A 25,745-nucleotide genomic window follows, 5' to 3' on the forward strand; every position below is an offset into this window, starting at 1 on the left:
GGAAGTAGGATGTCACGTGAACTCCACTTCCTCTGTGTGCAGTCCAGAAGTCCCTCCCACAAGTAAGTAGCAGGGCTTGAGGTGCGGCTCGCATAAGATCGGTTGCCCTGGCTGCCGATTTTACGCGGGCCGCACCTCGAGGTCTCGCGGGCCGCATTTGGCCCGCGGGCCGCATGTTGGACGCCCCTGCTTTAACCCATTCAGGGGAAAGCCAAGTTTTGACCCCAAGACTTTTAGTAAGAACACAGAGTTTGAGGACAGGGAACAATTTGGCCGATCCAGTCTTTATGCGTTTGATAAAAAGAAATTTGATAACAATTAATCTTGTTTGCTACAAATGCATAAAAAAACAATATTATTTCATAGCTCCAGCCTCACCTCCTTCTAGAAGTCTTCCTCTAAACACACAGAGGTTTTCTCCCCCGCAGTGCTGCTGGAAGATTTTAATTTCGTCTCTGTAGTCGTTATCCTCATGAGATAAATGGACTTTTTTCCCGAGGTAAACCATTGTGATCGATGCATTACTGTGTAAGGAGTTTTTGTGGAATTTCCCTGAATCCTACAAAAAAATAAAAAATAAAGCACAATTAAAATGTAAAAATTAAAAGGATTGATAGAAAATTGCTGATTATTATGAATTGATTATTGCTTTATATGTAAACTCATTTTATCTCATTTTGCTCCAATAAACCCCCTTTATCTGCAGATCTGGAGCCACCGTTGCTGTCAGTCATGTGATATTTTGGGTGACTTTCCGGCTCAAACCCCACACTGAGCTGATGCTTTATGACGATGCTACTCCATAGACTTTCATTAGTCAGAGAGTCTGACTGGTTATTAGGACCAAGCCATTCTATTGTTCCCCACAGGCAGTATGATAAGGAGTCGGGGGGTTTTGTCTAGTAGGTTGGGGTCTAAAAGGTTGATCTGCAGCTGCCTGAAACAGTATATTATGGGGCAAAAACTACAACTGGGGTAAAAAAACATTTTTTTGGGGAAAACTTTTTTTTTTTTAATCTGATGCCAGGAAAAACAGAAAACTTGTTGTGAGCGTTCCCTTTAAGTACTGTGAAGATCACCTTGGGAGATTCCTCCTGTCCGTTAGGAGCCGTGGCGGGCCGGAAACGCCTTCCTCGCAAAGATTGGCTCATTGCCTGTTTGGGACGCTTTTTCGGGGGCGGCGGAGCTGGGACCACATAGTTATTAATAATAGGAAGTCGATAGGGAGATATCCCCACGGAGTGATCCCACGTGCTCATCAGCTTCATTATATCTCGGTCCACCTAAAAAACATTAAAACATATATATTAAAGATATTATTCCTCATCACAATTGTGAATTTTTCACTTAATATAGCAGAAAAGCAAACTACATAAATTACTGATTATATACATATATACACATTACTGTTTAAAAGTTTGGGGTCACGGAGCTGTTTTTATGCAAAACAATTAAATTTCTGGCTGTAACATAATTACAAAAGGGTTTTCTAACCAACAATTAGCCTTTTAAACTTAAACTTGTATCGGCGAACACAACGTGCCATTGGAACACAGGAGTGATGGGAGTGATAAAGGGCCATTGGAACACAGGAGTGATGGGAGTGATAAAGGGCCATTGGGACACAGGAGTGATGGGAGTGATAAAGGGCCATTGGAACCCAGGAGTGATGGGAGTGATAAGAGGCCTCTGTACGCCTATGAAGAGATTCTGTTGAAAATCAGCCGTTTCCAGCTACAATAGTCATTTACAGCATTAACCCCGTCTGGGCTGGATTTCTGATCAATTTCATGTTATTTTAATGGATGAAATGTGCTTTTCTTTCAAAAACAAGGACATTTCTAAGTGACCCCAAACTTTTGAACTGGAGTATATATTTGTTGACGGTATTGTTGATTTGGTCATTTTTAATGTTAGTTCATTTTGTATCCCCCTCATTGTAATTCCAGTGGGAAAAGTGCCATAAAAACCATGACAACAATAATGTAACAGAGTAACTACAGTAATATCCGCATTTCACACATTTATAAGCCGGGGGGGGGCTTATTTCCTATTTATAGGCTTTCGTTTTATATTTACTACAAGTAATTGATAAAATTCTTGTTCCCGTGACGATCAATTAAATTTGTGTTACATTTTCCTGACCTCTCTGGAGAAATGAAAGTTTGTATCTTCCGTTTTTTGCCTCGATCCTGAAGACGTCTTTGGGGGGCTTCCTTTCAGCGGCTGCAGGCGTACGGGGCGCTGCATGTTCCCTGGAGCTGTGTTTGGCCGCGGCGAGGACGCCTTCAGATTTTTTACAAAAGTAAACGGAATATTATTTTTATGATTTTCGGGCAGAAACCTTTCAAAGCTTAAATATAGAAGATAAAAACAGAAACCCAGAACCCGCCAATAGATCGGCCCCATTCGGCCCCCGTCTAGTGATGAATACTGAAAAAAGTGTTTGTAAAAGAGACCAGCAGCTATTAGAGACCAGAGGTGGTTTCTCTTTTGGACACTAGGGGGCAACAGAGGACCATAAATTAACATTTTTTGCAGGTCTGTTTTCCGAGTTTTTAACTTAAAATTATTTTTATAATGATGGTTTTACAAAAAAGGATTACCGTATTTGCTCGATTATAATACGAGGTTTTTTTCAGAGCAAATGCTCTGAAAAATACCCCTCGTCTTATAATCGAGGTCGTCTACTAATCAGACCTCAAAATGTCCGGTGGGGCCATGCTACTTACCGGGCTTTGGTCGCGAGCAGCAGGAGAACAAGAAGCTAGCAGCGTGTCACAAAACTCTGCCTCCCCCCTCCTTCCTCTGGGGGCGGGGCCAGAGAAGTTGCACGCACAGCGGGCCCCTGCAGAAGTCTTGAGTGAGAGATCAGCAGTTCAGGTAAGGGGGTGGGGGGCTGGGGGGTTTGAGCGTGTGTGTGTATATGTGATTAATGGAATGAATGAGTATTTAAATGTTTGTGAATGAGTGTGTGTTAGTATGGATGTGTAAGGGTGGTGGTGGTAGCATGGCATAGGGAGGCTGTACTCACACTCCTATCATCCTAGGTTCCAGCATGTACTGGCTGCCTTGGCTTGATAGGGGTGTGATTGCTGTTAGCAGTTATATATATATCTCCAGAAATGCCTTTTAACCCCCTATATGCCACTCTGCCCCATGATATGCCTTTTAACCCCCTATATGCCACTCTGGCATATAGGGGATTAAAAGGCATATCATGGGGCAGAGTGGCAAATAGGGGGTATAAGGCATTTCTGGGGGCAGAGTGGCAACCCTGGGGGCAGATGTGCATAACTGGGGGGGGCAGGTTGGCAAATAAAAGGAAATAAAAAAATATATATTTTTCTCAATCATAGCTTTTATTAAATATGAAAATATTGTTTACATGAATTAATATTTACTAGTAAAACTTTTTTTCCTATAGGGTCGTCTTATATTCAGGCTTTTTGTTTTTTTCCTAAATTAATATTTAGATTTTGGGGGGTCGTCTTATAATCAGGGTCGTCTTATAATCGAGCAAATACGGTACTAACAATTTTTTTTTTTTTTTTTTTTTACAAAATCCACTTATATGAAGAGGATAATTTATTTTTTTTGCAACATTTTTGTCGATCTCATCTTCCAGGTTTACTACCTGCTGCCTTATGCCTGTCCCATGAAGGCTTAAATGCCCGCTCTGGATAACCCTCTTTCACCACTTTTGCTGGAAGGCTGTTCCACTTATCCACCACCTACTCAGTGAAGTTTGGGGTTTTCCATCTATTGCTGACTATCTGTATACTAACTGATTCTGATGTATCTGAACCCTCCGCTTGTGTCGCCGCGTGACGGTTCAGGCTGCTTTTTGGTCCAGCTGGTGGCCGAGGAGGGAATACGGGAAGAGCGTCTTCTTCAGGTCTCTTCGCGTGATCCGCCTGGAATATATATAAAATGTTATGCAATTTAAAAAAAAATATATTATTTTATTAAAAAATTGCACATTACCTAATATTGTCTATTCGAATATTTACTGAAGGAGATATGTGTGATATAAAATTCAAGTCTTATATTTAAAAGACACAATATATATATATACACCAAAAAATCATATTCCAAAGTTCTAAAACTGGAATATTTATCAGAAGCATTCATTTATTGGGGGATTGGGTAAAATTTAGCACTGGCTTTTTTCCGTTTTTTTTTACCTTATTTCTTCGAACCTGTTCTTTTTTTGCAAAACTTTCCAGTTTCCGTCTTATTTCGATCTGGTGGTGACGCTGAAAAAAAAAAAGATCAGTTCTGGTAAAATAGTGTCAAAGAATATTTGGTAACACGAGTGTTTTGCATGAAGATTTTTCATTAGTATAGTAGTTACCATGGGGAAGGAAAAAAAAAAAAATAATAATAATAATAACAACAAATTTATTATTAGTAGTATTATTATTAGAATGTATTTATGTTCCCACAATAAAATGTAGCATGCAGGCAATATTTACGTTAAACAAATTATTTAATTATTTTAAATTATACAAGTTCATAAAGAACATAAAAACAGCAAAAATAAAAATTCCATTTAGTCTTATTTAAAAAAAAAAAAAAATCATGTGAAAAAAAAAAAAAATCAGGCCGGTAGTTTCCATTGCAGCAAAAAAAATATATATGGTATTTGCTTTCACTTATGTAGCCGCTTTGAATAAGAATAACTATTACTTACTAACTCTCCAAACTCACAAGTACGGTGTCAGGGAAGAGACAATTCTTAAAGATCACTTCGTAAGAAAGCGAGAGGGTCAGAGGGAGGGAGACAGTATGTATGTATGTGTGAGTGTATGTACGTTAGAGTGAGCGTGTATGTACGTTAGAGTGAGCGTGTATGTGTGAGTGTGTATATTAGCATGCGTGTGGGGCGAGGGGCTGATGGGGCCACCTTGCTTTACCTTCCTCCAGGCCAGAATGTGCCAGCCCTCCTCTGCTCAAGAGTGAAGTGTTTAGTGTAGCGTAAGGACGTTTTCATTTACTGAGAGGGTGGTAGATAAACGGAACAGCCTTCCAGCAGAAGTGGTAGAGGGTAATACAGTGAGGGTATTAAACATGCATGGGATAGACATACGGCTCCTGAATCTAAGACGAGACCAGCGACTGATTAAGGTTTGAGTCTTTCGATGTCACTGCAGCGGATTAGATGTCAGCAGCAGCAGTATCGTTTGCCCCGCTGTGTATTTATCCGCCCGTCACGTTGCGTCACCGGTGTTACCAGGCGCTGGAGAATTACTGAGAATTGGTTACGTAAGCATGAAGTGCGCTCATAAACCACGGAGACGATCCGATTCCAGAGAGCAAACGTATCACCCGACCCTGCAGCCTCTATAGATCAGTATCGAGTATCTCCATTCCTTATAAGACTTTATTGAGATGTTCGCAGTTCCTTCCAATGGGTGGGAATTAAAATGTAAATTAAATATCAGACGTTTCCCCACAAAGTTTAGCAATTAAAAAAATGAAGCCGTTAATAAACCCCCCATTATGAGCCAGAATCCGGCCCCCATGTAGTCGCCCGTTTCTCCTGCTGTAAAGACTCAAACCTTAATCAGTCGTTGGTCTCTTCTTAGATTCAGGAGCCGTATGTCTATCCCATGCATGTTTAATACCCTCACTGTATTACCCTCTACCACCTCTGCCGAGAGGCTGTTCCACTTATCTACTAAATTATTAGAGCAGAATATGATAACCAATCACCCTGCCCAAACAAATCAATGCAAATTTAATAAAAAGAATCGCCAGAAATGTTCACTAGAACCCCCCTTAAGTGCAACTATTTTAAGGTAAGCAGACAAAGCAACAAAGCAGGCAGGGTGCTGGTTATATAGCGAGGGGCATTAGTGGCACGAACAGGGAGGAGGTTCTGCCCCTTTGCAGATCTCTATTCAGACCTCACCTAGAGAACTGGGGGCAGTTTGGAGACCCCCCCCCATCACCAGAGGATATATTCTAGAGAAAGTTCTAAAGAGTTTTAATAAAGGACGGGAGGGAATTTATTCCAAAGGAGGAGAAAAGTTACAACAAGAGACCGGAATCGAACACTAGAGGATCAGAGACTGAGATAGAATGAAAGGAAGTTTTACTTTACTGAGAGGGTGGTGGATAAGTGGAACAGCCTCCCAGCAGAAGTGGTAGAGGGTAATACAGCGAGGGAACTCAATTGCATGGGTTTATTCTAGAACTGCAACGTGTACAATTTGGGAAAATGATGGCTTCACTTTAATTTTCAACGTATGATGCCGGTGTCCACGCCGCTCGTGTGCAAATGACATCATCAGAGTATAAAATAGAAATCTGCCGAGAGAATTGTTAGCGTACCTTTGTTCACCCATTATTCCCCTTTTCCACGTTTATACCCCATTTTGTATAGTCTTTCACTTAATATGAATTAGACATACAAAACAAAAAAATATTTGAGAAAAAACAAACATCTTGGAAAAAAAATTTTCTTCTACAAATTAGGTTATAAGGAAGCAAAACGCATTATTTCATTATTATTTTTGACCTTTGGATTGGGATAATTTTAAAAAAAAAGTTTTCTTTAAGTTATATTTGTAGTGGGAGGGGCATGAGGTGTTTGAACAACTATTTTTCCATTTTTATTTTATTTTTTGTATTTTAATTTAACATTTTTAATATATATTTTTTTTTTCCTGTTGATCTCTTTGATGTATTTATAGACCTCGTGATCTCTCAAATGAGACCCTGAACTCCCGTGTATGGGCAGGGAAACATCCCCGCCGGTGCAAAAACAATCGGAAGTACTATTACTCCCTCTGACGTAATAGTATGTCCTGTGTCATGCAGGGGTTAATATCGCTGCTCCCATGGAGTTTCTAATACATATATGTTGCTGACTGTAATCTGTAACCAGCATTCCGTCACAGATTTACTTTGAAATATTGTATTTGGGGAAATTTGACAGATATTGAAGACGTTTTACCTCCATATCCAGGACTTTGTGGAATATGGCCTGGGCGAGGCACTCGCGGATGTACCTCTGATGGTCTCGCCGCATGGCGTTTATCCTGTATTCCTTCTCAGTTAAAATCCTTCCGCTTCTCGTAATCTGCATTAAAAAAAATAAACACACTAAAACGCCGCATCAGACGGGATTATACATTTATTACGTTACATTAACCCTTTATTGTCTACCATTAAACGATAGGTTTGTGTGAATCGGTAAAGTGCTCACGGTTGTGAACTTTCATAACAAAATAAAAGATAAAACTACCAAATTATTGTCTCATTCTAGGGGTCGGCATTTAGTTAAATTAATGCTGAATTCGGTACAAATGGAGATCCTGAAAGATGTTAAAGAAAGAGTAGGGACCAAGGGGCCTGAATTTAAGGAAATGGTGATCAAAGTTAGATAAACCGGACGTCGATCTCGTCTTAGATTCAGGAGCCGTATTCCTGTCCCATCCATGTTTAAATTCCCTCACTGTATGAGCCTCTACCACATCTGCTGGGAGGCTGTGCCACTTATCTACCGCCCTCTTGACAGTCGTACCAGGCCAGCTCTTTGCAGATGTCTTTTTATTCGCGTGTTGTTGAAATATCCAGTCAGGTGTTTGTCGGTGAGGCTGTTGTATGTAGACAGGGGGCTGGAAAAGACAAAACAAATATATACTTAATATAAATAATGTATATATATATATATATATATACATACATAAATATATAAATGTATCAAAGGGCAGATAATTCACAGGGTGACACGGGCCAACCGTCTTTACACTTTTATTGGACCAAAACAGAAAAAGATGCAGCATCACAAAAGCTGTCGAGACCTCAGAGGTCTCTTCTTCAAATGGAAATCTAATGGAAATCTCATGTCAAGTTGGACCAATAAAAGGTATCACCTTCTACTACGGTCTCCATCTTTATCTAACTCTCTTCCGTTACCGTTCCGTTACCGCCCCACGCAAAGAATTTTTCTTTCAAGCTTAATTGGAAATGAAAGTTACAAAAAATCTATACAATTGTTTCTGTTTATAGCCAAATTCTAAACAAATCGAAGAAAATCGTCACATAAATTACTAACTCGGGAAAGATCCGGATCTCCACCCGTCTGCGTGGAATTAGCCTTTCACACAGAAACCTTCTATATCCCGAAGGCTGTAGAGGGGGACGGGGGAGCAGCAGAGGGCTGGTATGGGGGGCAATTATTACAATTTAATTATTTTGGCCCCCACCTGATGGTTTTGTTGCATGTTACATGTGCAGTGAGAAAGATTCTGGGATTTCTGTGACGACCGGATCCTTTCTGTGATCTTTCTAGGGGCGAATGTTTTGGATAGGTCGGTATAGGGAACATTATCTGTCGGAAAAGCTTTATTATTGGGCTACTTGGCTGGGCTTCCCACCAATCTGAATCCTGCCAGCCCTGCCTTGGCGGAATATTAACTAAATCATGCATGAAATACAAGTTTTATCTCTCTCCAAAGGGACATCGTCCGAGGAGGACAGCAATTGGCCCATCAAGTGAGACCATTTAAAAGAAACCTCTTTTTGTATTTTATTATTTTCGGGTTTTTTTCCAGGTCGCTTTACATATATTCCCCAAGATTCTGCCCCTACCCTACCAGGTAAAAAATAAATAAATAACCTGCCTTCTTCTGTGATCCTCCTAACTCGCTGCAGAGGATTTCCATGTAAAACACTCTGCAGCTGGATTTAATTTTTTAAATTTTGGGGTTTATACCCCGCATTCTGCCTATTCTAGATAACTTTGTAAGGATTTTAGTCCCTTAAAAATAATACTTTTATTTTTTTGTGGTTCCAAATGATATCTTCACGTTGGTAACAAAAAAATACATATTAAAAATAAATAAATAAAATAGAAATAATTCTCCAGCCCTTCAGCTCCTTCGTCTTCCTCCCCGACGGAACGGAAGCTGTGGTTCTGCGGAATCGAGTTTCCGGGTTTTGAGAAATCCATAAATATTTGTGGCTCTTTTTGTGTGATTTGCGGTGTTTGCGCGTCGGCCGGCTGCTCAGTAACCGCATTCGTTCTGTTTGCTGCAGTCGCTCCTTTTATACAACAAACAAACCCGAGACGTTTAACAACGGATACGAAGTGATTAACACCGAGAAATAATTCCAAAGCCGCTTAACTCTTTCATCACTCAGCATTATAATTACCGCATCGGGTAAAACTGGACCTGAGACCGAGAGTTTGCCATAACGGAAACATACACTATAAACGGATCGATTGTAAGCTCCTAGGATCAGGACCCTCTATCCCTTTCTGTACCAGGATGTCCTAACGCTATTGTCCGCTTTAAATTGTCTGTTAAGTATCTTCACCGTCCCCCATTGTAACAGCGCCACGGAATCTGCTGGCGCTATATAAATGTAAAATAAATGGTATTCTACCTGATCTAAATGAAGACTTGGGGGGGGGTAGCAAAACACGTCACATGATCCAGTACGTCGAAACTCACGGGTTATTATCCAAAGAGAGGCGAGGGGATGCCATTTCAGAAGGTGTTCTGGATATGAGTAGCCTGATGTAAATTTTACTTTACTGAGAGGGTGGTAGATAAGTGCAACAGCCTCCCAGCAGAAGTGGTAGAGGGCAATAAACATGCATGGGATAGACATACGGCTCCTGAATCTAAGACGAGAACAACGACTGATTAAGGTTTGAGTCTTTACAACAGGAGAAAGATGGGGGCCGAATGGGGCCGATCGGTTTCTATGTGTAACCTGCGGTGATATTTCCCCCGGCTGTTTTATTGGTTTTCTTATACTTTTGTTTTCTTTAATTTATAGTAATTTGAAGGAAAATCCAGAGACAGTCCAGCCATCGTATACCTTAATGCATATGACAGCTGCGTGGTAAAGTCACGGGGGTCCGCAGAATCCCCCCCATATGCATTTTCCCCAGGTCTGGAGAGTCCATTTAAATGTTGTCATATATCCATTATTTTTGTTGAATTACATTTGATTCATATTATTATTATTATTATTATTATTATTATTATTAACACATCACGTCCCAGTTTAAAAACATCATTCAACTCGAGTTTTACGTTTCCGCCACAAAAGGGGTTATTTTTGGAAAAGCAGCGCAGAATTCCTCGTTGGAGGCGGTTTATTTTTTTCTGAATGTTGCGATTTCACCAATCAATAAAAAAGATAAAACGACAATGAGTCGTTCATTTCCCCCCGGCACTCGGTGAGTTAAATCACCGGCACCGCATTGTGTTACGGTGTAAATCGTGTTCTCAGGTGTCTCTTTTCGGGTCACTTTTCTTCTTTTCTCTCCATCTCGTTCCACTTAGTGGGAATTGCAGAGACGGGCATACAGATTAATGCACGGGCGTCTCATGCCGTCTATAACCCCAAAGTGCCCCTATTTAGAAGGGCCAGTCCCTCTTTCCTCCCCCTCTTTTCTAGGCACTCAGAATGTTTGCTGGGTTCCCTCCGGATCATGAGGTCCATGGCGGGTGACGAGTTCCAGCCTTTCTGTCCTCCTTCTCCCATTGGCTGCGCAGTGATACAATATTCCAAAGGCGGGACCAGACTGGCCATCGGGCATCCTGGGCGGATGCTGATTGGCTGCATCTGCCTCTCGTATCTGGCCGTCGTCCGCAGGTACATCATGTGGCAGCCACTGGCCTTAAGGTGCCAGGACCACTTTGTTCGACCTTATTCAAGGTTTTCTTTTTAACCCATTAAAGGGCCTGCATTAACCCCTTCCTCTTCTGTTTTCTTGCAGTTGAATGGACTTGGGTAGGGGTTCCTGGCAGTATCTGAACCCCACCAGTCTACCGGTTTTAATGGGGTTTGGGTTCTGGTCTTTGCATGTCTATAGACACAGCCCAGAACGGCTTTATAAATGAAACTGTAAATAAAACCCACTATTCTTCCTCTAAATACCCCACTCGGGGACGCGGCTCGTGGCGGGGGGCTTGGAGATGCGGGGACCTGCTTATCCTACCCGAGCACCTCGCGGAGGCCATGTGGGAACCGCAGTAAAGATCCTCCATCCATTTTAAAGCTCAATGATTTGGCCAGGAGAGGTTAGAAGATCTCCTTATCCGGTCCATGAAACCCAACAGACACTAACCGAAAATGGGGACTGTCCCACGAAAACTGGGACACTTGGGAGGTATTGAGTTAGCAACCACAGAGTGAACCACACCAGAAGGTCTACTGTACTGGTGGAAGCAGTCATTTATTTAACCCAGTAAATAAACGTGAGCCTTCACTTTTCTGAGACATATTCCAAAGCTTAAAAAAAGGGGTGAGGAGGAAAAACAAGAACACGAAGCTGCCGAGTCGTCACTTGGCGTTAGGGGTTCTGAGTGTCAGAAGAGTTTGTGAGGATTTAAAAGATCTTTGGAGAGTCTGAGGTACGAGGAAACAAATTCCCAGAAAATCCCCAGTGGGGTGTGTCTGTGTGCATTCACGCATTCATTCATACACATACACATTCATGCACACGCATACACATTCATGCACACGGCACTCGCGTGTACATGTACAGGGGAAAGATTTGTTTGTATTTGGTGCAAGTCATAGTGATCCTCGTTAATCCGGCTTTTATGTTTATCCATTGCCAAAGCCGTAAAAATACGACGTCACCATGAATCCAGGGGAGGAAGAGGTGCCGTAAAGCAAGGAGCTTTAATGCTGAAAAGAGGAACATTTCGTGCGACACGAGGCATCGCAACTTCTTGGATTATCAGCGTGACTTTCTAGAAGTAATAACAGCTTTATTACATGTGATAATTATAACGCACCCCGTAAAGGGTAACGATATCAGACTGTCTGCTGATTTATGTTCATATCTGAGATCCACGAATATTAACCCTTTAAGAGCCCATCACACAGATCCTAGTCCAGCGACTCCCTAACGGCCGCAGCCAAATGGGTCTAATAACGGCCGGCTAGGAAACCGTGACTTGTCAGGAGGTAAAGATATTCTGAATGAAGTCACCTGTATTCAAGCAGGGATTCCAGTTGTGATATAGCAGGGAGAAAGGAGCCAATACTCATTAAATCAGAGGAGAGTACGATAGAGTCGGTTCCAGACTGTTTGACCCCAGAATCTGCCCGTTCACCCCGAGCCCGGGGGTAAAAACCCTGAGAATCTGCCCGTTCACCCTGAGACCCTGGGATTTTGGTCTGAATTTAACAAAAAGATCTAATTTTGCCATCAGAAACTTGAAAGCGACCGGACACCGCTGGTTATATATACAGTATATATATATATATATGTGAGAGAGGTGCAGGGACCGGCAGCGTGCATGGAATTCGCCTCTTCACCTGATACCATCTCGCCAGACAGCGTTACGAAGTCTATCAATATTTAGAGGACATCCGACCTCCGGGAGCACCGACCGCGGGGTTGGCGGACCCCCACGCCAACCCCGCGAGGAGAAACGGTTCCATACGATAACGTCACATAGAATAAAGCTGGGAGACCAGGCTCATCCTAGGACTTCAATGTGACAGCCAGACCCCAGACTTCACAGATCCTGCTATTGTGACCCAGACATTCATAGAAACCCAGAACCTGTCGGCAGATCGGCCCCCGTCTAGTCGCCCGTTTCTCCTGCTGTAAAGACTCAAACCTTAATCAGTCGTTGGTCTCGTCTTAGATTCAGAAGCTGAATGTCTATCCCATGCATGTTTAATCCCCTCACTGTATTACCCTCTACCACTTCTGCTGGGAGGCGGTTCTACTTATCCGCCCCCTCTCAGTAAAGCTTCCTTGCATTCCATCTAAGCTTCTGACCCTCCAGCTTCATGGTCTTTTATTTATAAAATCTAATTATTGACAACATTACGCAGCGCAGTAAGCAATAAAAAAACTTTTCTAAGGCATGAAAAAGAAATCCATGCATTAATAATAGAATTATCCGCAGAGCGCCGCGTTTCTTTAACTCTACGAAGCTTTCAGTGTTTCAACAAAGGGGTACGTAAGGAACGCTGCTTAACCCTTGCAGTGCCAGAGAGGAGTGTTATCAGGTTGCCATAAAGGAGTTAACCCCCCACAAAAAATAAAAAATGCATGGGTCAAACCCCTGGGCCACAACCGTGGCGAACAGACCAGGATTTCTGGATCACCTGTTTGAATGTATGCTGTTCCTTGAAAATGATGGCAACCAGTTAACTCACCAGCGGTCAAGCAGCGTTACTCCTGACCAGAGAGAAGCCCTCGAAGGCTGAGAACGTAAGTGAATTTATTGGAAATTTATGATGCTTTATATATAATAATAATAAACAAACTTTCATCTCTGGGTCTCTGCAAGCAGCCGACTTACCTGAGGTAAGGGTGGCTCAGGTGGCTCATTTTTGCCGTCTGCCTCCTTAGAGCTCAAGGACGCCCAGGGTACAAAAAAAAAACTCGATTGTGCCCCGGGATGCAGCTAGCGGGGTAGAGAGGAGCCGGCCGGGCGATCTCTGACTCCTGCCCCCGAGCCTCTGCCTGTATTACCGCCGGTTGCCAGGGAGAGTCACGTGACGATGCTTTGCAGAAGGTGACACGGGTTTTGTGTGGCCAATGGAGCTGTGAGAAGCCCCGGCTGCTTCCTCCGGCGGGTTCCCGCCCAATCAGCACCGCGCGGCTGTCATTGATATGCGGCCGTTTCCTTGGAGCTTCCCGACCCGCAGTCAACAATGCAGCTCGTGCAGCACCCCGGGCAGGCAGGCACTGCTTCAACTACTGCAAGCAGTCCGCAGACAGACCAGCAAAGGCGGACCCCAGCTGCTGCAGCACCTCTTAGAACAAACCCCGGCTTCCTGAGGCTTTAAATTATTCTAGAGCATGGCAGGGAATCTGCTTCCCAAGAGTTAATCCATTCCTGATTCGCTGACAACTCACTCCCAACACCTTAAGCCATGAAATATTTTTTTCTTGGATAAAAGATGCCCTTAAAATATTTTCAATTCTATATTTGTTCAGATTACTCTGTTATCCATTTTCTAACTGTTGTGGAACCATAACTCCTACGAAGCTCAGCCAGCCACAGGCAAACCCTGAAGAGCTATACGACGTCCCTCGTATTAACAGAGAAGGCGTTCCCATCGTTACCGAATATATTATTTCTGTCTAATAAATGAAATAGGGGATTAGGAAACGGGGGGGCGGGGAGCGAAAGAGCCTCAGAAAACCATCGATTTTTCCAAAATGTATAAATAAATTAAATGTACCGGAAATATACAATTTAGGAGCGAAAAATTAAATGTGATAGATCTGGTTACAAGCAGGGATTTTTTTTTCTCATTATTATTTTAATCTCATGCCGGAATGTTGGAGATTTCCCGCATTCTGCTTTAAAAATAATAATATATATTATTTTTTTTAGCCGCAGTGTTATAATCGTATGGGCTTTTCCTACGTGCCTCGCAGCTGATTTTCAGAGCCACCGACCGGTGCTTTTATCTATCACTGGGGAGGACATGAGTCAGGGCTGCTATCACCGGCCCCATTTGGCCCCCATCTAATCGCCGTTTCTCCTGCTGTAAAGACTCAAACCTTAATCAGTTGTTGGTCTCGTCTTAGATTCAGGAGTCGTATGTCTATCCCGCGCATGTTTCATACCCTCACTGTATTACCCTCTACCACTTCTGCTGGGAGGCTGTTCCACTTATCAACCACCCTCTCAGTAAAGTAAAACTTTCTTACAGATTTCCCCAGACAAGATTTTCATGTAATTTAAAAAACAAACAAACAAACAGGCTACCCCAAATACTCCTGTAATTGACAAAACTAGTAATCCACGTAAATTACATTTTCCAGAAGTCACCTAATTATACACGGATATGAATAAAGGTGTTGATTATCAGACGTCAGCATCGCGTTAACAGCTCAGATCACAAAAACCATCTTGCCGGTGGCGCCGCCTGTCTGTATGATGTCCACGTGAGCTTGCGCAGCTTTCTCTAAGGGATATTCGGGTCCGGTCAGAGGTCTTAGCCAGCCGGCTTCCATCCCCGCAAAGAGGGCCGCCGAGCTCTCTGCCTTCTCCTCCTACGATGGGAAATACATGAAGACGTTAAAAGAAGGGGGGACATGAAATAGGTTTTAAAGTATTAATCATAAATAATGAGAATAATAATAATAAAATAATAATATTAATAAAAATAATTTCAATAATAAAATATTATTAATAATAAAAATAATAAATTATTATTTATTATATAAAACCTCTTCTTTGAAATCAGATGTCATTGTGCATTATGTCCTATACTGGGGCAGTTTATTTTGTATTTTTACCCCTCGTGCGCTGCCGTTTCACTGCCCCGTAGGTACAAAACTGTAGTGTTATTTGGAGAATGCATATAATGCAATTGTTAATATTGTTTAAATAATGTATACAAAAATATCAAGTGTGTGGTTTCTGCAGGAATCGCTCTATGCTTAGAATTGAATAATTTTGACCCGTTTAACAAAGCGCAGAGTTTGATTACCTTCGTTGCGCTGAACAGTGAAACCCCGATGATGCTGGACTCTTTGGCCATGGTGTCCCGGGGATTTATCTCGATTGGGCCCCGGCAGCCGACAATCTGGAACAAAAGAAGGCATTTTGCATAATGTACCTGCGCGGGAAACGCGTAATAATCTAACACCGAGGCAGAAAAGCACTTACAATGACCCGGCCTCCCGCCGCCAGGAGCTTCAAATCGTTGCTGAGGTTGACATTAGATAGCATTTCCAATATGACGTCGATTCCCCGTCCGCCCGACGCTTCCTAATTAAGAAACGAAATGATTGCGTTAAAAAAAAAAGAAAATTGGTTAATTGCAGAAAAGTTATGCATTTATTTGCCCCCCCTGCTGTCTTTCCTTCAGGAGATGTGATTTGGGGAGCCTGCATTATACTGTCCCTTTAAGAAGTTTTGCAGAAGGGGTTAATTAATCCGTGGAATCCTTTAGATTTAGTCAATCCTTAGAATAAAGTGATTTGGAGTAAAGTGGGTTTTACGGAGTTCTAACATTTAGTAATTTAGTTCCCGGGACTTTTCATGGTAACGACGACAATGTTAAGATCGACTCGAGAGACGTAAAAGATAAAAAAGATAAATTACTGAAAACGATGAATTATCAGTAAAGAGGATTCATTTCCAGATCACAGGCTGGGGGTCTCCTGCGTTGGCCGAGCGGATTATTACCTGAATTTTATCGATATAATCCTTCTCTCTGTGGTTGAACGCTTTGTGGGCTCCGTTTTTCAGGACCAGATCCAGCCCCTCGGGGGTCCCGGCCGTGCCGAAGACTTGGAAGCCGTACGCGCGTGCGATCTGGCAGGCGGCGATCCCTACCTAGAGCCAGAGAGTTACAGCAAGTGGGAGTTAAAGGGGCACTAAAGTCATCATATGCCCTTCAGCAGAATCCCCCAATTTGTCTCTACCCTCACCCCCCCACAATCTGCAAGACAAGGTATGTATGTAACTAGAATGCACCGGATGGAGTGAGTGAGTGTGTGAGAGAGTGTGAGTGTGTGTGTGTGTGTGAGAGTGTGAGTGTGTGTGTGAGTGTGTGTGTGAGAGTGTGAGTGTGTGAGTGTGTGTGTGAGAGTGTGTGTAAGGAGTGGGGCAGGAGACACATGGCTGTACTTGCTGCCAGGGCCAAAAGGTGCCAGCACTCCGCAATCACATGTATACCTACAACTAGATTTAGTACTTACGCCACCACTGGCCCCGTGGACGAGGACCACCTCACCGGGTTTTCCATGGGCTCTGAAACAAAAAAAAAATACAAACCCTGAAAATTCGATTGGAACAGAATATTTATGAGCAAAGACATCGAGGCAATAAGTGATAAAGTCTACGTTAGTAACCAGAAACTGCGCTGATTTACTTAGAGGGACAGCACCACCCAAAACCCCCCATATATTCTTTAAACTGCGTATAGAATCCTTCCTTATATATGACCTCGCCGTATAGATTTCACCCGTTAGAACAGCGTCATCGATCAGATTACCGTATTTACTCGATTATAAAACGATCCCCCAAACTTTGGATCTTATTGAAACAAAAAAAAAGAAAAGGCCTGAACGTAAGACCCTATAGGGAAAAACTTTTATGTAGAGTAGTGGGGGGGGGTCAGACCGGGGGTAGTAATGTGTGTGGGGGGTAATTTAATACATATTAATGTATACAGCGTCTGGTATACTCACCTGCCCATCAGTCAGCAGCCTGAGAGTCATGGGATACGCAGTCTATTTGAACCAGTATCTCTCCACGACTCGCGACGAGACTGATGGGTAGGACTGCAGGAGATCGAGCTGCATTATGCAGCATATACTTCATGGCCGGGTCACGCGTGGGCCGTGTAAGTCACGTGTCCCGTGTCCACGTGCGTCCACATTTTGGCTTGCAGTGCCAATTGCAAGTGTGCATTTAACGAATCCCGGGGCTATAGTGAGCGTGTGTGTGTGTGTGTATATATATATACAGATAGACATACAAACACACACATATATATATATACACATACACACACACACACATATATATATATATAGTGCTGATTTGGTGGATTGGCGGCAAGGATCTTAGGTCTGAACAAAAGACAGAGGTTGGTTTATTCTGTAAAAAAAAAAAAAAACAAACCCAAAAACTAGTCTTATAATTGAGCAAATAAGGTGTTTAGTTGCCAGTAAAATATATATATATAAGACAGAAAGTACAGAACGAAACATAAACAGGAAAAAAAAAATATATTTTGATTTACTTTTGAAAAAGCGCCCGATACGCAGTGAAGTACGGGACAGAAATGGCGGCCCCCTGCTTGAAGCTCAGTTGGTCGGGCAGATGGTAGACGGTGTCCTCCGAAGCGAGCGCATACTCCGCGTAGCCCCCTGTGATGGTGCCGGTGGTGAAAACACGGTCTCCGTTCTGATAATTAAAAAAAAAAAAAAAAAGGAAAACTAGAAACCAATGCTCTATTTATTTATTAATTATTGCTCTACAACGTGGCTCTAACTGCAAATTAAAGCCGCTGTTCCACTTAGAGCAAAGAAAAAAAAAATCGGTGCTCTCTAGCAAGTTACTTAGCAGATCTGCCAAAGAATTATTTCCAACAAAACTAGGAGCGCGTTTAAAATGCTGCATTAATGAAATGACAATAAATGACATATAAATAACACATTAAATCAGCCACTTATATTAAAACAAAAATAACGAGCGATAGTTGGTATTTGACCTTAAACGATGTCACGTTCTTCCCCACTTGCTCGATTACTCCTGATACATCCGATCCCGGCGTGTACGGCAAAGACGGAATTCGAGCGTAAGCTCCGGCTCGGATATACGTCTCTACGGGATTTATCCCACAAGCGTGAACGCGGATTAACACCTTAAATAGCAGGAAAGTTACAGCATCGTCAGCGACTCAAAGGATGTTTTCACAAATGAAATGATGCAAATTTCACATAAGTAGTTTTAGTTTTTAGGAAGAGAGAAGGGGGGGAGAGAGAGAGAGAGAGAAGGGGGAGAGGGAGAGGGGAGAGAGAGAGAGAGAGAGAGAGAGAGAGAGAGAGAGAGGGAGAGAGAGAAGGGGGGGGGAGAGAGAAGGGGGGAGAGAGAGGAGAGAGAGAGGAGAGAGAGGGAGGAGGGAAAGCGAGAGGAAGGGGAGAGTTGGGAGAAGGGAAGAGAGCTTTTTGGCCACATCATTTGCATTTGTTATAAGCTGGTGTGTGAAAGGCACAAGGATTAATCGAAATTCCATAACGCGGCTCGTAATGTCGCGCATGTCGTGGGGTAACCGAAGGGACCTTTAACACCGGTTATATCATTGCCAAGAGTCCAAATACTGGAGCAAACAGTCCTGTGAACCATTAACATTAAATCAACAGGTTTGTTAAATATTTGTTACCTGCGTCTCTCCGGGGCTGGGCACGGGGACGTCTGGGCACAGCTTAAGGACCTCGGGCTTTCCGAACTCAAACACGCGGATGGCGCGCATTAACCTGTTCACTGACGCCATCTTTATCTGGAAAAAACAAAAAAAATCTTTCAACTAAAAACTCTCCTAATGACATTAAAAAGTTGCAACAGAGCCACCAGTATCCAATCCCGCGTCAGTTTATGTATCACATGACCCGGCTGGAGAGATGAATAAACGCTTTGTGTGTAACGGCTGTAAAAGAATTAAACACAATCTGAAATACCAGAAACTGCACTTATTTATACCGTTTCAGAAACGTAAATAACCGTCAGGTGCCTTCCAGAGCTCGAGAAAATATACAAAGAGAAATACCCCGCCTGTGAGTTATAGGAGTTGCGTATAAAGAGGAATTCTGGCGCAAAGTGGTAAAAGTGCAGCACTCAGCAGCAGCAGCAGCAGTCCACTGGTTGCCATGGTAACTGCAGCACTTTTACTATTCTACAAATCTTTTGTGAGTGGTGTTACCCCCAGCAGGGGCAGATAACGCTGCGTTTTGTATCTACCCCACCAGTGAGTCAGTTATCAGTGTTGCCCCCAGCAGGGGCAAACCAAACTGTATATTGTATATCTCAGTGAGTCATTTATCAGAAGTACCCCCTCAGCAGGGGCAAATCAAATGTGCTGAATGCCCCGCAGTGAGTTTGTTAGCGGTGTTACCCCTAGCTGGGGCAGATTACAATGTGTGTGCTGTGTCGTTATCAGTGTTACCCCCGACGGGGGGCAGTTAGTCCTGGGTTGCCCCTACCGCTGTCCCGGCGAGTCTCGGTTCTGTCAGCTGTCACTGCGAGTTCAAGGAGCGATCTCACCACGTGACCTCAAAGAGACACGCGCGACGGCCATATTGAATATTGGCAGGGAGACCTGTAGAAACAACCCTACCATACCCAGTGCCCGTGCTAAAAATGGCCGCCCGCTCCGTACACTGACCTGTCAATGATGATGTTTGGGCGCTTCGTGGTGCCGTAGCCAAGATGGCGGCCCCCAGTCTTTGCAGGTAGCTGGATGTTGTAAGCACTTCTATGGACATAGGGGCTACCTCTCCCCTGGTGATGCCTGGGGCTCCATGTGGCCCGGAGGGCTCGTTCTCCCGATGGAAGGCGCAGGCCTTGGGAAAGGCTGATCTCAGCAAGAAAGGCAGCGTGGACCAGGAGATCGCGGAGACCGTGCGAGTTATCAACCTGCGAGAGGGTTACTTCACCACCAGCTCGTGCTCGGGCAGGATCATCCTGATAGACGAGGTGAGCTATCGCCAGAACCCTGGATCAGCTACCCCCGGGGCAAGGATACCTTCTGATCAGTTACCCCCTCTACCTCCCCCCACCCCCTTTGGGATCAGTTACCCCCTACCTCCCCCCACCCCCTTTGGGATCAGTTACCCCCTACCTCCCCCAACCCCGTTTAGGATCAGTTACCCCCTACCTCCCCCCACCCCCTTTAGGATCAGTTACCCCCTACCTCCCCCCACCCCCTTTAGGATCAGTTACCCCCTACCTCCACCCACCCCCTTTAGGATCAGTTACCCCCTACCTCCACCCACCCCCTTTAGGATCAGTTACCCCCTACCTCCACCCACCCCCTTTAGGATCAGTTACCCCCTACCTCCACCCACCCCCTTTAGGATCAGTTGCCCCTACCTCCCCCAACCCTCAACTTTTTTGGCATCAGTTACCCCCCCTTATCAATTACTATCTTATTATTCTTCACGCAACACTTTACATTTATGTGTATAGGGCCAGCAGATTCCTGTTCCCAGGAGCTTACAGTCTAGTCGACTGTCTAGTCAAACATTTCAGGCTTTTCCAGTGCCTGCTTTTGTGTCACATGACAATTACGTGTTCCCGTTACAATTATGAATGATGTAACGATGCTAAATCATTTCCGTAAAGGATCTGTGTGTCTCGCCGGCCTAGGAGCGATGTTACTAACTCTGCGTCATGTTTTAAATGTGAGTGCAGCCGAGGGGGGGTCGTGTAGCTCGTTTAATGGGCATCTGCTTTAAAGTTTCCGCCTCCTTCTCTTTTTTAACCCTTGAGACCCAGGATGGCTCCGCGGTGCAGAAGCAGAACTGTTCCTGGCTGTTTGTGACGCATCAGCTCTGCGCTCTCGACGATCTGGTGAGTGTCTCTTAGCCGGGCTGCCGGGGCCTCGCTGCGGTCGTCTGCCTGTCCCTGTCCTAAACCTGACCTGTTTTCGCAGCTGCCGGCGCTCCACAAAGCTGCCGGGGACGCCGTGCTCAAGTTCGAACCGTTCGTCCTTCACGTCCAGTGCCGTACGCTGGAGGACGCGCAGCTCCTGGTAATTTTTATTTCAATATTTTTTTCTTTATCTGGAAAAAAAAAAAAAAAAAAACTTTAGCAAAATGTTAATTTATCCAGATTTTAACTGATTTTATTATCTCTTGATTAATGCATAGATAAAATTAGCAACTGTGTAGATATTGGGTCCTGCGTGGATTCCCGTGCTCTAGATCCCGGCTTTCCCAATATCTGGACAGCACAGAATTAATCGACATAAATTTTTTCAGCCTTTACCTTTTTTTGATAAGTAATGTGTAAAATCCTCGTGTTTTTCCGCCTTTCAGCATAACGTTGCCATAGATTCCGGCTTCAGGAATTCGGGAATAACCGTTGGCAAGAAAGGAAAAATTATCATGGTACGTTTTTTCCATTTTCTTTCTTTTTGTTATCTAAAACCCTGCGTACTGTCCATTTTTTTACATTTTTACCATATGTGGGCATCTCTCATACATCTTATATATGCCAGTGATGTCACAGTGACATCACTCATCTCACTGTAGTGTTTTTTTCGTTTTTATTTACATTTCATTAAAAATAACGTTCTTGTTGCTGGGATTATAGCGTGTAATCGCTGAAACATTTAAAATTTGCAGTCTAGGTAACCGTGACGGCACTTTAGTAGCCATGCTAATCTGATGAGGTCCAAGAGCTTACATTCTGTCTGTTGCTGTTTGAAGGCCGTGAGAAGCACCCATTGCCTGGAAGTCCCGCTAAGCCACAAGGGGAAGTGTTTGGTGAGCGGTGACTACGTCGGGTACGTCGTACAGACCGCTAATCAGAAGATGGAAGAGAATTTCCGGAGGATCGCCAGGTGAGGGAATTGGTATTTTGTTGTGGACACTTTTACTGAGTTAGCGAGTCTCTGGCTGAGGAGATTGACACAGGAGTGATGGGAGTGATAAAGGGCCATTGGAACACAGGAGTGATGAGAGTGATAAAGGGCCATTGGAACACAGGAGTGATGAGAGTGATAAAGGGCCATTGGAACCCAGGAGTGATGGGAGTGATAAAGGGCCATTGGAACACAAGAGTGATGGGAGTGATAAAGGGCCATTGGAACACAGGAGTGATGGGAGTGATAAAGGGCCATTGGAACACAGGAGTGATGGGAGTGATAAAGGGCCATTGGAACACAGGAGTGATGAGAGTGATAAAGGGCCATTGGAACACAGGAGTGATGGGAGTGATAAAGGGCCATTGGAACCCAGGAGTGATGGGAGTGATAAAGGGCCATTGGAACACAAGAGTGATGGGAGTGATAAAGGGCCATTGGAACACAGGAGTGATGGGAGTGATAAAGGGCCATTGGAACACAGGAGTGATGGGAGTGATAAAGGGCCATTGGAACACAGGAGTGATGAGAGTGATAAAGGGCCATTGGAACACAGGAGTGATGGGAGTGATAAAGGGCCATTGGAACACAGGAGTGATGGGAGTGATAAAGGGCCATTGGAACCCAGGAGTGATGGGAGTGATAAAGGGCCATTGGAACACAAGAGTGATGGGAGTGATAAAGGGCCATTGGAACACAGGAGTGATGGGAGTGATAAAGGGCCATTGGAACCCAGGAGTGATGGGAGTGATAAAGGGCCATTGGAACACAGGAGTGATGGGAGTGATAAAGGGCCATTGGAACACAGGAGTGATGAGAGTGATAAAGGGCCATTGGAACACAGGAGTGATGGGAGTGATAAAGGGCCATTGGAACACAGGAGTGATGGGAGTGATAAAGGGCCATTGGAACACAGGAGTGATGGGAGTGATAAAGGGCCATTGGAACACAGGAGTGATGGGAGTGATAAAGGGCCATTGGAACCCAGGAGTGATGGGAGTGATAAAGGGCCATTGGAACCCAGGAGTGATGGGAGTGATAAAGGGCCATTGGAACCCAGGAGTGATGGGAGTGATAAAGGGCCATTGGAACACAGGAGTGATGGGAGTGATAAGGGGCCACTGGAACACAGGAGTGATGGGAGTGATAAAGGGCCATTGGAACACAGGAGTGATGAGAGTGATAAAGGGCCATTGGAACCCAGGAGTGATGGGAGTGATAAAGGGCCATTGGAACACAGGAGTGATGGGGGTGATAAAGGGCCATTGGAAGACAGGAGTGATGGGAGTGATAAAGGGCCATTGGGACACAGGAGTGATGGGAGTGATAAAGGGCCTCTGTACGACTATGAAGAGATTCCATTAAAAATCAGCCGTTTCCAGCTACATTGGTCATTTACAGCATTAACCCCGTATGCGTTGGATTTCTGATCCATTTCATATTATTTTAATGAGGAAAATGTGCTTTTCTTTAAAAAAACAGTGACTTGCTGGGTTTTGTGTCTTCTTGGCGGGTTCGATCACTTCTTTACCGGACACGTTACCGGATTTTGCCGGGTTCGTGCCGTAAATCATGCTCCGTGGTGGGTGTATAATAAAGCTGTGTTTCTGCAGGTTTCACGGCTCTCTTTTGAATGCTTTACGAAGAAAAGATTGCGCCCGCGATGGGGTCTGCGAGGAGGAAGCGCCAAGCGGCGTCTACACTCGCAGGAGGAGGAGGAATAAAGGAGAAAGCAGCCGGTCTGAAGACGCGGAGTCTGAGGATGCAGGGGGGGTCTCTTATTTAATGATTTAGAGGAGTTATGTCTGGAGAATTAAATCCCGGATTTACTCCCAAATCTGTGCATTAACGACCATTTCAGACCATTTCTCACCAAAAATAATAGTTATGTTTCCACGGCGCTAGATTGTGATACTCTGTCCAAACACACAAACATTCTGGGGGAAGAAAGGGGGGGGGGGTATTTTGTAATGCCATTCTATTGCTGTACGGAAGGGATGATGTGACTGAGAGCCTCTGAAAGAAAAATCTGGGCCGCGGCGGCCCTCGGTATCATGGATATTTAAGGATTTTTTCCTGGTTTTAGGTTTCTGCGTTATTAATCCTGTCTTGTTTTTAAATCCCGAGTGAAACTTAACAAAATAAATATTTTTACACAAAGCATTTGCATGATTTCTGGAAATTTTGGGTGATTTTTAATGTCGCCTCTGTTTTCCTTTTGCGTGGCCCAGAGATTTTTCCAAAATCAACCTTCAAAATCCACACGGCGACTGAGGCTTTCAGGATCTACTTGGATCAGCGCGGGCGAATAAGCCGGTGTTTGCCAGCTGTGGGCTAATCAGAGCCACCTGTGCCGGGTTTAAGAGAAACAGAAAACCTTTTTTTTTGGTGTTTTTTGAAGTCCATTTTTGTCCTTGTAGCCAGACAGACAATTTCCAGGATTTTGTAAATGAACCTTTTTTGGGTGTTTAAAAAAAAAAAAATCATATTTCATGCTAACAATTTTTAATCTAAGCGCAGATTTTAGATTCCTCTTTTAGTGCAGGTTTCAAGTGTTTTTTTTTTTTATATAAATATATTTTATATTTTCCATGTGTTTAATATTTTTGCAAACTCCCCAAAAAATATTTTATTCAGACCAGAAATAATAATTTCTAAATCTCTAAATTTATTTCATTAAAAAAAAAAATCAGATATCCGGGAACTAAAAATTTTAAATTCCAGTTAGACTGATTTCTGAAATAAATCTTGAATGGGTTATGGCTGCGGAGATACTGGATTAAAAATATATCTAAAATACGCCAAAAGTATTTTATTCCAAGTCAGGCTGAAACTATATTTGCATTCAATTTAAAATCTGTTTTAAATACAATATGTGGTTATTTTACACGTATTATTACTGCTCGCAGAATCAAGTTATTATGTAGCGCATTGTAAAATAGTTTTTTTTTATTTTTTTTTTGATCTTGAGGCATCAGACATATGTCTCGGTTTATTAATTTACCTGAGATTTGGCAAGAAGCAGAGTATTTTGTTGGCAGCTGATTAAAACCATATTGTGAATGTAATTTCTTATTAGGAAATGCAGCTGACGAGTTGAGGTTTAAAAGTTTTTCCGAGTCTGCAGAGTTCTGAACGTTCTCTTCAATTAAATCACGGAGTTCATAAAAGCCGATATCAGTAAATAGGGGCTTTTTTTTTTTATTATTTTTTTTTTAAGCTGAATTTTATCCATTGCTGCTAAAACATACTAAGATCGTTAGACCTCTAGGACCTGAAAATATAAATAGTTTTGTAATAAAGTTTTATTGAAAATTATTATTTTTTCTTGTTGTTGGGGGGGGGCTGTTACACACTCTTGAAATCTCTGGGGGGGGGGTCAGAAGCATTACATGTGTTGTGAATTGTCTAAGGTTTGAGCCCTTTCAATGCTCCCCCCCAAAAAAGTATGTTTTTACACGAAAAGGAAATCCCATTTTTTCAAATTAAATATTTCTTGTGAACGAAACGCTAGCAAGATCAGCTTGGAAAGGACGTGGAACTGACACAGGATTTAAACAGAAATGCCCCACGAGGTTCTGGGAAATGGAATTAAACATACAAGATTCCTTGTTTGAAAAACAGAACCCGCCGGCAAATCGGCCCCCATCCGGCCCCCGTCTAGTCGCCCGTTTCTCCTGCTG

General features: G+C 43.4%; 3 protein-coding genes across 7 annotated transcripts in view; 1 reads left to right on the plus strand and 2 right to left on the minus strand.

The window, feature by feature from the left end:
- ERICH3 (glutamate rich 3) overlaps positions 1-13,481 on the minus strand; it is a 28,242-nt gene extending 14,761 nt beyond the window's left edge. Inside the window, exons 1-8 of the mRNA XM_053470350.1 lie at positions 13,305-13,481; positions 7,535-7,628; positions 6,965-7,090; positions 4,188-4,259; positions 3,789-3,917; positions 2,146-2,286; positions 1,080-1,283; positions 379-559 (exon numbers count right to left, since the gene is read on the minus strand). Coding sequence (XP_053326325.1) covers positions 379-559; positions 1,080-1,283; positions 2,146-2,286; positions 3,789-3,917; positions 4,188-4,259; positions 6,965-7,090; positions 7,535-7,628; positions 13,305-13,333 — 976 coding nt within the window. The 5' untranslated portion in view covers positions 13,334-13,481. The remainder of the gene's footprint in view (positions 1-378; positions 560-1,079; positions 1,284-2,145; positions 2,287-3,788; positions 3,918-4,187; positions 4,260-6,964; positions 7,091-7,534; positions 7,629-13,304) is intronic.
- Positions 13,482-14,781: 1,300 nt separating this feature from the next.
- On the minus strand, positions 14,782-19,797 carry CRYZ (crystallin zeta). The gene is made up of 9 exons (XM_053469715.1): positions 19,679-19,797; positions 18,862-18,978; positions 18,190-18,342; positions 17,719-17,882; positions 16,670-16,721; positions 16,155-16,304; positions 15,633-15,734; positions 15,454-15,549; positions 14,782-15,013 (listed from the first exon to the last, which is right to left on the minus strand). The coding sequence occupies exons 2-9, from the start codon at positions 18,970-18,972 to the stop codon at positions 14,852-14,854; spliced, it is 990 nt and encodes a 329-aa protein (XP_053325690.1). The 5' UTR covers positions 18,973-18,978; positions 19,679-19,797; the 3' UTR covers positions 14,782-14,851.
- A 38-nt stretch (positions 19,798-19,835) lies between these two features.
- Positions 19,836-24,007, plus strand: TYW3 (tRNA-yW synthesizing protein 3 homolog). 5 transcript variants are annotated; one of them, XM_053469719.1, is made up of 6 exons: positions 19,836-20,171; positions 20,967-21,047; positions 21,130-21,228; positions 21,515-21,586; positions 21,908-22,041; positions 23,676-24,007. In XM_053469719.1, exons 1-6 carry the CDS (start codon positions 19,953-19,955, stop codon positions 23,854-23,856), a joined length of 786 nt encoding a protein of 261 aa, XP_053325694.1. In that variant the 5' UTR covers positions 19,836-19,952; the 3' UTR covers positions 23,857-24,007. The 5 variants fall into 5 exon arrangements, with proteins under 5 accessions (XP_053325694.1, XP_053325696.1, XP_053325695.1 ...); XM_053469721.1 differs by having other exon boundaries at positions 23,709-24,007; XM_053469720.1 differs by having other exon boundaries at positions 20,973-21,047.
- Positions 24,008-25,745: the final 1,738 nt, after the last annotated feature.

The sequence above is a fragment of the Spea bombifrons genome, chromosome 6, assembly GCF_027358695.1.
Source record: "Spea bombifrons isolate aSpeBom1 chromosome 6, aSpeBom1.2.pri, whole genome shotgun sequence".
In the NCBI taxonomy this organism is placed as follows: domain Eukaryota; kingdom Metazoa; phylum Chordata; class Amphibia; order Anura; family Pelobatidae; genus Spea; species Spea bombifrons.